General features: G+C 36.8%; 2 protein-coding genes across 6 annotated transcripts; one reads left to right on the top strand and one right to left on the bottom strand.

The window, feature by feature from the left end:
- Nucleotides 1–479: 479 nt before the first annotated feature.
- LOC129574583 (alpha/beta hydrolase domain-containing protein 17B) lies at nucleotides 480–11,699 on the bottom strand. 4 transcript variants are annotated; one of them, XM_055456773.1, is made up of 7 exons: nucleotides 11,139–11,585; nucleotides 9,471–10,451; nucleotides 7,951–9,354; nucleotides 4,146–4,418; nucleotides 3,737–3,971; nucleotides 3,441–3,567; nucleotides 1,899–3,214 (listed from the first exon to the last, which is right to left on the bottom strand). In XM_055456773.1, exons 3-6 carry the CDS (start codon nucleotides 8,223–8,225, stop codon nucleotides 3,484–3,486), a joined length of 867 nt encoding a protein of 288 aa, XP_055312748.1. In that variant the 5' UTR covers nucleotides 8,226–9,354; nucleotides 9,471–10,451; nucleotides 11,139–11,585; the 3' UTR covers nucleotides 1,899–3,214; nucleotides 3,441–3,483. The 4 variants fall into 4 exon arrangements, with proteins under 4 accessions (XP_055312744.1, XP_055312748.1, XP_055312747.1 ...); XM_055456772.1 differs by having other exon boundaries at nucleotides 10,609–11,585; XM_055456771.1 differs by having other exon boundaries at nucleotides 9,471–11,699.
- On the top strand, nucleotides 4,757–6,266 carry LOC129574584 (isochorismatase domain-containing protein 1-like). Of its 2 annotated transcripts, XM_055456774.1 has the most exons (3): nucleotides 4,757–4,918; nucleotides 5,244–5,285; nucleotides 5,387–6,266. In XM_055456774.1, the coding sequence occupies exon 3, from the start codon at nucleotides 5,462–5,464 to the stop codon at nucleotides 6,071–6,073; it is 612 nt and encodes a 203-aa protein (XP_055312749.1). In that variant the 5' UTR covers nucleotides 4,757–4,918; nucleotides 5,244–5,285; nucleotides 5,387–5,461; the 3' UTR covers nucleotides 6,074–6,266. The 2 variants fall into 2 exon arrangements, with proteins under 2 accessions (XP_055312749.1, XP_055312750.1); XM_055456775.1 differs by lacking the exon at nucleotides 5,244–5,285.
- Nucleotides 11,700–12,663: the final 964 nt, after the last annotated feature.

Here is a 12,663-nt window from a genome sequence, read left to right on the forward strand (position 1 = left end):
TTTTTTTTCTCTTCTTTATGTTTATCTCATTCTCATTTTTTTTTTATCAAATAAAATACAATATAACCAAAAGTACCTTTGGTCACAGTGTATGTGTTTATATTTGTATGTATTTGTGTGACATAGTTAAAGATGAAGAATTTTACAAAGTATAAAATTTTCGATAGGTAGAATTTTTTTTGTTACTCAATTTTTTTTCACCTTCTACATCTTCTTTTTTTACTTTCATTTTATTCAACTAGTGCCAATAAAATATTAACAGTATTAACAAAGTCTTTTGGATTTTTATTTTTTTTTCCCTATATACTTTTTTGTAGCTTAGGTTCATCTCATCTCATTTCATTTTATATTTTTTCTCTCACTCATAGCCTATAATTCAGTTTGATTAACAATTATAATATCCTTAGGACTGTAATTTAATGGTTTGCTGATTTTCACTTTTTTCTTTTACTTTCACGTTATGGAACAAAAAATCCAAATTTTTCCACTTTCGGTTTTTTTTTTCTCGCTCGCTCGTTCATTCACTTTTATTTCGGAATCAACGAAGACGACGATGATAATGATGATATATTTATTTTATTTTTTTTATATATATATAAATTGATTTGAAAATGAAACGGGACAAAAAAGAAACTCACTGAACAGAAAGAAAAAGAAATTATGGATAAAAAAAAATAGATTAATAAATCCCTAAATCGAACAACTTGGACGCTGTTGAACAGAAATCACAAAACGAATAATACGAATAACATAATTATATGTGTGTAGCAGTATTTTCGATGACCAAACATTTTTGTTTCCTACACAAAACAGACAGTGTGTGAAATGGGTACGAATTAACTCATTTCAGAACCAAACAGAAAAAACCATCTCAAATACTATTTAAAATGAACACGAAAAAAAATACAAATACTCTCTTTTAAATGTGATTATGAAAATGCATTCCGTGTCTTTGGCTCTTCCGGCGTTGTTTGTTTTTTTTTTAAGTTGAAATATCTTCGGTAGTGGGCGATTGAATCTCTTTGCTTTCCAGATGCTGCTCTTGTTCGTCGTACGATTGAAATGCGTGTGATGTTAGTTTATTGTTGACGTCATCGATCGAAGTCTCACCGCTACTTTGACGATTCAATTTACCGTGTTGTTTATTTGAATTGCCATTGACACAGTTGCCAGTCACAATACCGTTGTCACTGTCTTGATTTTCTTCGGTCGAACGATTTTTCTCGCCGATGATGGTTTTCGACGGTGGCGGTAATGATTTTCGACGAACATCATCCGCAACAGCTGTTGCTACCGCTTTCTTTGACTGACCATTCTCCGAAGTATTGTTGGCAACATGCGATCTATTATTGCTCCCATTGGCCTTGCCACTTAAGCTCGATTGCTTTGACTTACGATTCGTGTATTCACTCATCTGCTTGGAATTGTTTTTCTACAGAAAAAAAAAGAAAGAACGCATGTTATAGGAAATTATTCTTTTTTTGAAAACGCTAAACAGATTTTAGTTTGATGTGAAGGAAAATGTTGAGACGACAATAAATTGATTTTCCAAGGTTTGAATTAGAAATCGAAAATTTTAATTTGAATTTGAATTTGTTTTCAATCGAATGTGTTGCAAACTCAATTAGTGAAAGAAAATGAAATCAATCAACAGAAAAAAGTTCAATTTTCTTCGCTAAAAATCAATTCACACTCGTCTCAGCCGTCCACCCACATCGACCTACTAACACACACACACACACACTCACCAAAATGATAACATCGGGTTTGTCGACTTTGTTGAGATATTCATCGGAGATGAAGATCAATTCCACCGAACCGACATTGTCCAATTGATCTAATTCGGTGGACAGTTGTGATACATTGTCCACCGATTTTGATATTGCTTTCTGTTTATCCAATTTGTTTGCGTCATCCGGTTCATTGTCATTGTCCATTGAACGTGATGAATTGGTCAATTTGTTTGCCTTCATGTAGCGCAACATTTTTCGCTTTGTATCAACGAACACCTCTTGATTGGTGAGTGCTTTTTTCTTAAAATCATCCGTAATGACAATGACTTTGGCATTTGTGTTGGCCAACTTTTGTGTGAGAACGGCCGATTTGGTTGAGCTATTTGATTTTGATTTCGTTGAATCCGTTGCATTGGTGGTGGTTTGCCGTACCCACGGATCGTATGCATTATTTGCATCGTGTTGTGTGCCAACGGATTTCGTTTTATTATGATTGTCTGAATTTGATACGCTTGAAGACATTGATTTACAACTACTGCAATTGCATTTGCTTGAGCTGTGCGTGCTGGTGAAGACGGTGGTCAATGTGCCCGACGACGAAAAATCGCGCAATTTCTGTGACGATGATATTGGATGCGGATCGGTTTTCGTGCGTACTTTAATTTTGCCTCGGATTTTATCACCGTTATCGGTGCTCCGGTTGATGCTGAGCGACGATAAACGACGTGCACTCTTTTCCAAGCTACCAATTCGTAAAATCAATGCATCGTCCGGTTTCGATGTTGTATCATCATTGGTTGCCGATGTGCTGCTGTTGTCTTTCTTGTGTTTCAATGAAGATTCGCAGTTCGAATTTCCATTGTGATTGGCGGTGGTCGCTTTTGGACTGTACACTTTTTCGTTGAGCGATGCAGCATCGGCAACGGAAGAGCTATTCTTATGCATTGAATTCGGTGGAAGTGGCGATAATTTCTCGTACTCACGAACCGGTAAATCTTTAAAATTGCGCAACAGTGCTAGATTTGTAGCGGCGGCGGCGGAGGCGGCATTCGTTGATGTCGATGCACTTGTTTGTCGACTTGACGTAGATGTTTTCGATGCAGCCGAACAACGGCATTTATGAGCGTCCTTAGTTTTGTCATGTTTTTTATTATTTGATTTGGCCACACTATTCGTACTGTCTGTATTGTTGTTTGGTTTTGTGGATTTTCCATTGTTTTGGTCCTGGTCATTCGTACCGCTTGTACCCGCAGCTGAATCAAGAAGTTTTTTTGGTGCATTCGTAGTGGTGGTGGTGGTTGTTGTGTTGGATGAGGATTGTTTTACTTTTGCATCCGATGGTGATGATTGTGATTGTTGTTGATTCGCTGATTGTGGGTCGGCCGGAATGCCGGACCCCTTATGCTAAAGAAGTTTTTCAGTGGTCGAGTTATTTGTGGTTGTTGAACTAATTGTAATCGAAGCGTTAAGTATGTCATCGCCTACAAAATGAAATAGAAGACCAAAAAGCACACGTTAGACACACACGAAACTACAGAAAAAAAAAGTCAATACCACGCTCCAAATCTGGATAAAAGTCAAATTTAAAGTTTGAATTTCAAACTTTTACTACGATATGAACTAAATCACACGGGAAATTGGGTTTAAATAAATTGATTTGTTGTTTTTGTTCATTTGATTCAATTTCATTGAATACGAGACACACACCTGAACCAGCATCTTGAGCGCTAACGTCAGAGTTCAGTTGCTGTCAGTTGATGAGTTCGACGGATACGAATTGCTTTAGTCTCTCTAAATATTGCGTGTACATTTCAACATCGTTGTGTCCAGCGCCCTAGATTTCGAAACGAAACGAAAAAAAAACAGAACAAATAACATTAATTTATTGTTCGATTGTTTTATTATATTGTTTACATTCAATTCGGCTGCAATTTTCGATCAAATCGATCCAAATTCAAGATAGATATCAAAGCGAAATCGAATAATTGGAGCACAATACTTACCTCCACCCAAAGTGGTTCGACGGCACGTGGACACTTTTCGTAGATGGTGAGACCGTGCGAGAAATCAATAACTTCGTCTTCTGTTCCATGAATCACCAGTACGGGCGATGTCACCTTTGGAACTTTATCAATACTAGGGAATGCATCAAAGAACCACGTTCTTCGTGTGGCTGGAAATGCGACACGCATACCAGACATCAACGGCGAATGAAGTATTACAGCTCCAACTTCGTATCTAAAGTCAAACAAGAACAGAGAGAAAAAAAAATCGATTTTGAAAACTAAGCGAATAATTTTAAAGGTAAATAAACCATTTGCAATTCATCAAAGGGACGGATGAAACATCCAAATGGATGAATAAAAAACAGAAAGCGATAAAAAAAAATGTTGTATGTGTGTTTGTGTTTACCTGCTGGCTAGGTCAACCGTTGGCACTGTACCTATACTTTGACCGTACAAAATGATATTTTCCGGGCTAATGCCGTACCGTGTACGTAGCGCGTGCCAGGCGGCATCAATATCAGCGTACAAATTCTTTTCGGTTGGTTTGCCGGTGCTCATGCCATACCCCGAATAATCATAACTAAATATATTGCAATTGATGCGTTGACCTAAACCTACGAAAAAGCTTGTCATTTGCCCCAAATCGACGGCATTCCCATGTGAAAAGAGTAATGTGAATCTGGAAAAAAAAAAACAAAAGAAATAAAGATACGAATAAAACCATTAAAATTGCGACCGAAAAGCATTTGTTTTTGACGAATTTATTGAGCCACCCATTGTTGTCGATGTTCATCGTCGTCGGTGGTGACATTTAAAGGGTTCGTATACGTGATTTGGCCCAACATTTTCATCAACACAGCAATTGCGTTCACTCGTTTTTTTTTTCTCTCAAAAGGTCAACGGATTTCTCTTTTTTCATTTCATTTCGCCCGACTGACAGCATTTACTGGTATACAAATATGAGCGGTAATATAACCTCACTTTTAACGATCATATCAAATGAAAGGAAAAAAAACAACAGAATGACATTTAAATTTGGTTCACTGTGCGGATGACAGCGGAGACTTTTAATCATATCTAATATTAATTATTGTTATTGTTCAAGTGGTGTTTTGTCTATGTCAACCGAAATGATCAATCTAAAATAAGGTTTCCGTGCAAACGATCTTTTCTACACAGGTAAATGTTTGTGATACGCTCTGAGTGCACGAGCACGCAAAATGATGACTCATTATAATATATACATTGAACAAGTTCTATGTTGATCTGTGGCTGTTGCTATTGTTGTTGCTGCTGCTGCTGCTGCTGCTTTTTATGCATCGTTTTTTTCGATGCCTTTAATCGTTTTACCTCGAATGCAGTTAACATTGACATAGAAAATGAGATTTTTTGTTCGCGGCCCTTTTTTTTATCGCATTCAATTTCTACAAATCATATTACTGATAACCGCAATTTACTTTGTTTCGAAAAGCTTTGTTTTTGTTTTTTTGTTTCCAAATTTCAGCAATTAACCAGCAGAAAAATTGGAACTATTTCTTTTTTACATGTATGTATTGACGATAAGAACTGATATAAAAAATCAGTTTCATTAAAATCATTATCTCATTTAGATAATGCATGTCTATTTTGTTGTGCTCTCTTTTCTAGATTTTGAGCAAGAGAACGAAAGAGAGAGAGAGAGAGAGAGAAACCGAACGAAGAACCATAAACTATTAGCGAAAAATGGCATTACGGTCGACATTGGGTCGCCTACAATCCGAATCGACACTATTTCTATTATGCGATTTACAAGATAAATTTCGGTCGGTGGCACACCACATTCCGGCAATTATAACAAATGCACAAAAGCTGTTATCTAGTGGCAAACAGCTTGACATTAAGTTAATTGTTACGGAACAATATCCAGAGCGATTAGGTAAAACAGCACCGGAATTGAATGTGTCACATGCGATTGGTGTGTATCCAAAATTGGAATTTAGCATTATGAAAGACGAAAAGCTAAAGCATGCAATTATCGGCCTGAACAATGTGAAAAGTGTTGTTCTATTTGGTCTTGAGACGCATATTTGCATCGAACAAACGGCCATGGATTTACTGGACAATGATTATGATGTGCATATTGTGGCCGATTGTACGACATCACGTTCGGTCGAAGATCGTTGCCTAGCATTTCAACGTCTTCGTCAAATTGGATGCTTCATAACAACCAGCGAAAATGTCATCTTTAAATTATTGGGCGGAAAAACACATCCACAATTCTCATGGATTCTACCGTTGGTGTCGAAAAAATCCGAAGAAAGTGGCCTTGCTGGAGCACACTTTTTAGATGCCTAATTGAAAATTTGTCTTTGAAGAAGAAAATAAACATCTTTTTTTTTGCTTCGTTTGTTGATTATCTTATCTGGGTTTTGGGTTGTCAGTAATAAATTCTTCATTCCGAAAAGAACAAACAAAAAACTGCGAGTAAAAAAAATGCCGATAAAAAAATGTTGCACTTTGACTTGAGCTAATAATAAAAGCACGAAATACGGTTAATCATATTTCACCTTTTGAGAGCGTTTTGCATTCATTTGGAATTGTTCATAGGGAATTAACGTCGTTTGCGCTAAATGTGTGCACATTACTCATATGAACGTACGCTGAATCTGGATGTCTCAATCAAGTCAGAAAATTGATGATGAAAGAGGTTTGTTACGATAGATTCTCTCTCTCTCTCTCTCTCTGCGTGTGTGCGAGTTAATCAATAGGCCCTGGATGCAAAATATCTATGCAAATGTGACATATAGCGCGTATCACATGCGTGACACTACACTAACCGACCGACCCACCGATACAGCTGCTGCTGTTGTTGCTCTTTTTTACATAGCAAATATCGTCGTCGTCGTGTGTATTCTGTGATTTTCTCACAGATATTCGGCTGTATCTCTCTCTCTCTCTCTCTCTCTCTCTCTCTCTCTCTCTCTATCTATCTCTCTATCTCTCTATCTCTTCACTTCTCCGGCTGGTTGAAAGCGCATTTGATGAATGAGCCATGACGTTAATCAATACATTTACACTTAGACATCGTTCGTGCAATATGACACGCACACACACACACCCGACACACAAATCATTTGAAATGTTCCATGAAACGAGTTGTACACACATTTTGTACTTGCCTAAATATTAATCACATCAAGTGCACGCTTCATATAAATTACATGTTGATGAAGTGTATTAATGATGACTTGAAACACTATATTCCTTGTGAGCAGATGCGTGCGGGCCAGCACGCTGCGATATGCCACGATTTTTGTCGACATACAACTGACAGCACCTCGAACTCGGTATGTTGTGCATTTGGCTTTGAATGTCTTGTATACCGCAACATTGCTCTTTCTCATCACATGTACATCTGTGTGTGCATGTGCATCGCAATGGGCTGCGTGTGAAATGCGAGAGTGTAAGAGATAGAGAGAGCGGGAGCGAGAGCACCACCATTATTTCGGCGTGTATTTCGCACGCGGTGGTATTTTCAGAACAAATTGCATTTAAAATTTCATTTTTCATGTAAGTGGTTTGCATCTTCCGCTCTCACTCTCTCTCTCTCTCTCTCGCCGGTCGAATCAAAATGTTGGGATTCATCGCAAAAATAAGAGACAGAAAAACTTCGCTCCGCTCTGCGGTCTTGAGTTTTTAGTTACTTAATCTATTTTGTTGTTTCACAACAAACTATTTTTTGGCGCACTACATGAAATGTATTTCATCAAAGTAACTTTGAAGTAATATATTTATTTGCAAAATGAATGACAAGATCTTGGTTTAATTTCTTTTTTGAAATATACTGCTTTTGGTTTAAATTAAATAAATAATGTGAGGATAAAATTCAAATTCACCATAATTTGTTTCATCACTCAAAAAGTATTTAAAAAAATGAGCAGATTAGTAGCTCTACATTTCATGTAGTGCTAAAAACAGAAAAAAAACCGACTGACGAGTTGAACGTAATTATCGATCCAAGTGTTAGTTAGTTTAACGGAAGCTTGAATGGATAACAGAGGTACAAAGCGTCACGTTCTTTTCTTCTCTTGTTGCAACCATCAGTCCTCGAAATGCTGCTACACTCACCGTGTGTAGCAACTAATTTTCTTTCTAATGGCATTTTACAAATTTTTTTTTACTTTTTTGTTTAATTAACTATTTTGGTTGTTCGTTATTCAGTTCCAACTCACCTGGCATTTGCACTACACCGTACGAATAGGCAGGCGATGCGATTTCCCCTCGATGATCGTGTGTAAAATGCTTCGAAGCATTCCTTTTCGCGTTCACTGTATTGCCAATCGGCCCGATCGAGCAGTGTCATTGAGAATTTGGTTGGGCTAGTCTCATCGGCCTTCAGTTCGTATGAGCATTCCGGTGGTAAAAATGCCAATTTCGATGCGATACGGCCGGGGCACGGTGGACAGCAAAACAGACAGCATAGCTCGCTCAAGCTTAAGCCGTTCATTGCTTTGCGTTTTGGTGGGTTGTCTGCGGCGCTGAGAGCAATTTTGAATGGATTTTTCTATTTACTTCGTGACGAAGAAATCAATTGTGTGTGTATGTTTGTGAGAGAGTTTACTTTTCGATGATTGTAGGGAAAATATTCGTTTAAAATATCCGCGCTTCACGAGATTCTTCTAATGGCAGTTCTGATGCTTGTTTTCGGATTTGAATAATATTTTCATAGACGGCCAGTATAAAAGCCGAGTTTGAAGTTTTGTTATTTTGTTTGCTACAAATTTTCTACTCGAAAAATCCTCGATTCACTATTTGCATTTCATGTGTTCGTTCAAAATGCATGAGCATTCCGGGAGTTGAGTCTTTTTTCTTCTTCTTCTTCTTCTTCTCCTTCTTCAAAACCACAATAACATGAAGAAACTGTGTAGGAAATCGTGTGTGGGTGTATGGTATGGATACTTTGTTGTGTCCTTGGCAGCTATGTGTTCTGTATCGGATTTATTTTTCAAACGACGTGAGATATTATAAATGATGTGAGGAAGGATTAAAAATCGATATTCGATTGAGTTCTTGTTGTTATTTTAAGCAGCTGCTGTACGTAGTATCCCCCGAAAAACGGAATTGTTTTTACGATGTTGCTAACTATTATTTATTTAGTTCATGCAGTCAAATGAAATCGAAGGTGAAGTAAGGCAACGATTTTGTTTAGTTGATTTCTTTTGTTATTGTTTTTGTTCTACTTCGTATAGGTGTGTGTATAGAGTTGTTCGTTTGGTTGTCGGCAGTGGGAAATATTAAAATCCTGATGACGGACTGTGTTGTTGAACTATTTTTTTTTCTTTTTCAAGTTGTACTCTGGATCAAGAACATGGGAGAAGCGTGTGTTAGAGTGAAATGTTGAATTAAATGTGTTGGGAAACCGAAGATTAAGAGGCAACAATATTGCTTGTACTGAAAATACTGCGTTTTTTTTGTCGTCACTTCCTTCTGATCGCTAATTTCAATAATATTGCTTGTCGTCGTCTTTTGTTGTCGGTTAATCGTGTACAGGCAAGTGTTTTGGCTATGGATGAAGCGACCGGGATGACCACCGGGATATTTGATGATAGTTATTGTTTCTGTTCGTTAGCTCTAATCTAAAATGACAAATAGTGGGCAAAAAGAGAGAGAGAGAGAGAGAGAAAATGAGCATCATTGAGTCATTGCTAGGATGTTGGCGGTATTTGCTGTTTCCTAAAAATAAAACACTAACTTATCGGTAGTTCTGCGGAAGTGAGTTGCTGGACCGAGACACTCAATTCACACATTTGCACGCTGCATACGGTCGTATGGGTTATTTGTTGTTGTTGGCTGTTCGTTGGTCGGTGGTGGCAGTGCCTGCTTGAAAATGCGTTTAGAATGGTCTCAAACACGAAGGGTGCTTCGAAATTCTAGCTTCATCAATATTTTTAAAAATACTCCAGTTTTTATCGCAGCATCAAATCAATTATTACTCCATTGTAATTTCACGTACACACACACACATATATATATATATATATGCTTTCACTTGACTCGGCTATTTGACTGATTGACGGTGGGGCTGATTCACTTCAATTGATAATTATGCACGGTGCGCACGAATAAATATTCCCAATCAATCAAATTAATTTTTTATTACAATCACTTGGTCGGTGTGGTTTCTTTTTTATTTCATAAATAGACGAATACACAATGGCCGCAATATTATTATTTTTTTAATATGTGTGTAATAAATTTTCTGCTGTCTTCGTAATAATTTTTTTTTCTTTTTCTTTGTGCGATTTCAATTGCGAGTATTATTTAACGAAACAAAAATTGTGGTTTGTTGTCGATGAGTTTGTGTTGTTCATTCCTCGTTTTGTCACACAATCGAATTTTTTTCAACTTTGGAAGCAGATAGAGCCGAGAAAATCAAGTGGATTTTGTTGGATATAAAAAAACACACACACACACACACGATTCGCCTCGTTAATTGTTCAATGAATCTTGACAAGATCCTTGCACTAAATTTTGTATCGATGTGATCTAAAGTCTAAACGTAATTTGCACGACGTGTTGTTTTTTCAACTAATTGACACAATGAGAAATGTATGCATGCATATAGGAAGAGAAGAATGTCCACGACTTCCAAGCAGATTCTTTATAGTAGTTTTTGTTGTTGTTGTTGTGGTTTCTGTTGCTGTTATTTTGTGTACAAAACGTTGAAACGTATCTGCCAAACGTGCGTGAATTCCACCGAAACGCGAAAACACGATGAAAGAAACAATAAAAAAAAACTATACGAAGCCAATATGTATAGCAGTTGATAATAATAATATACACGATGCGAATAAACAATGTAACTAGAGAGAAGGAAAAAAAATTCTCACACAAAAATATGGGGAGCGTTTACACGTTCAACAAAAATAACACAAATGAACGAGAAATCGTACAACTATTTCTAAACAATGGCAAAAACAAGAGCGCGACGAGATGATCAACAGTAATAGTAGCAGTAGCAGTGGCAGCAGCAGCAGCAGCAGCAGAAGCAGCAGTAGTCAAAGATACACAATATTCCTATGCTGATGGCTCTACAAAACTTTGATGATGAATATGCGATGCGATGCGATACGATGCGAAACAACTAACTAACGAGATGTATCATTTTTTGTTGGGGCTCTCGAATTCTAAGTTTGGTCGCGGGCTCTGTTTTACTTCTCTCAACTCTGTTCTCTCGATAGAATCTCTAGTCGGTGCTCTTGTATAAGTGTTGAGACTATATACTTCTTTGTTTCGACGACGACAATATTGTTGTTGCTGGTTGTGTGTGTTTTTTTTCTTTTTTTTTCGTGGCGCGACTGAATAATACACTTTTCTGTTGTTCCAATGTTGTTGTCGTTTTTAATTTTTGCTTACTTACTTCGACTTGTTAGAAATTCTTGAGTGTAATACAATGTATACTACGGAATACCAAAGCCCTCGAACTCGTATTCACCGCATTTACAATTACTCTCTTCCTCTCTATCTCTCAATTCAATGTCTTTTTTGTTGGTTGGTTTGTTTGTTTGTTGATTGAAATCTAATAAACGCTCACGATTCCACCAGTGTGATTTGCATTTGGCCAATCGATTTTTGAATTATTTTTTTTTGTTCTTGTGTTTTCGGGTTTTGTTTTTTTCGTGAACTTTGGTTTTTGCCCGCGGAACGACTAAAAACACTGCGACTACAGATGAAAAAGTGTAGTTTCGCAAATGAGCCTGATATTTCTTCTTTAACTTTTGTCTTCTCTTATACACACTCTTACTCATACACCGTCTCTATGCTATATACAGTTGATACTGTGTGTTGAGAGAGTTTCGATATGAAGACGCCATGACACATTAAATGCAATCCCAAAAGTCTACACACATTCAGCCGTCATGACTAATGACAATGTCTCTCGTATTCGCTCTTTCGTCGATTCGCATCGCCCGAAACTGTCAAAATCGGCTCAACGACCACTGTTGACTGGCTTTTGCTCACCACATTTCCCAGGTAGTCCGCATATATGATGCACTGCACATGCATGTGGAGGCGAGTAGACAGGTTTTGGAAATGAATCCATTCCAAAATAAACATTAAATTAGTATTTAAATTCAAAAGATGATAAAATTCCACGACTTGAATGCTTTCAATTAAGTTTTCATTGAAATTCTCGTCTTTTTAATTTTAAATACAAAATTTTGAGCTGGCTCGTTTTTGATCCCAAGCGAATCATCAACACCGATTAAAAGACGAGGCATTTGTATGGTTTCACGGATGCAAATGGCGACCTCTATCGGAACATAGATTCAATGTCACTTTCATTTTGAATCATTTTCAGTTATTTCATTTGCCTTCGGGTTTCACAATTCTCATTTAAGGTACATTTACATCTGTATTTTTTTTTTAGTAAAAAAGACAAGTAGTAGATTAACTTTAGATAGAACTGCTTGGAGGAGAATTGTTAGAGGTTGATTTACTTATTCGAAACAGACCATACACCGAAAGGTATTAATGGTCTTAAAATGTTTATTGTTGTTGTTGTTATTTTTGTTGTAAAAAAGACAACGATTTTGGAATTTGATTGAAAATTAAAACATCTTACTATAAACAAGAAATTAGAACGTTTTGCCATTTTAAAATCAAAGCTAAATTTTCTTTTACATTTCTAATTGACCAGTATTGAATGTTTCTAAAAATTTGATGCTCACTGTAAAATTCACATCATATTTTATCTTCATTCACAAATCTCCATGTTATTTGCCTCTTTTCTCTTTGCTCTTCGGTTGAAAGTTTAGGTCTAGGGGCTTCACGCGATTTTGCAGAACGCAAATAACTCTGAAAAAATAAAAATAATAGTGAATCAAACCTTCAACCGAAAATTTGAACCACTTTCGAAGGATTTTGGCAGATTTTGGTGGATT

The sequence above is a fragment of the Sitodiplosis mosellana genome, unplaced genomic scaffold (assembly GCF_009176505.1).
Source record: "Sitodiplosis mosellana isolate CC-2019 unplaced genomic scaffold, AAFC_SMos_1.0 Smas_scaffold_6165, whole genome shotgun sequence".
NCBI classification, from domain to species: Eukaryota; Metazoa; Arthropoda; class Insecta; order Diptera; family Cecidomyiidae; genus Sitodiplosis; species Sitodiplosis mosellana.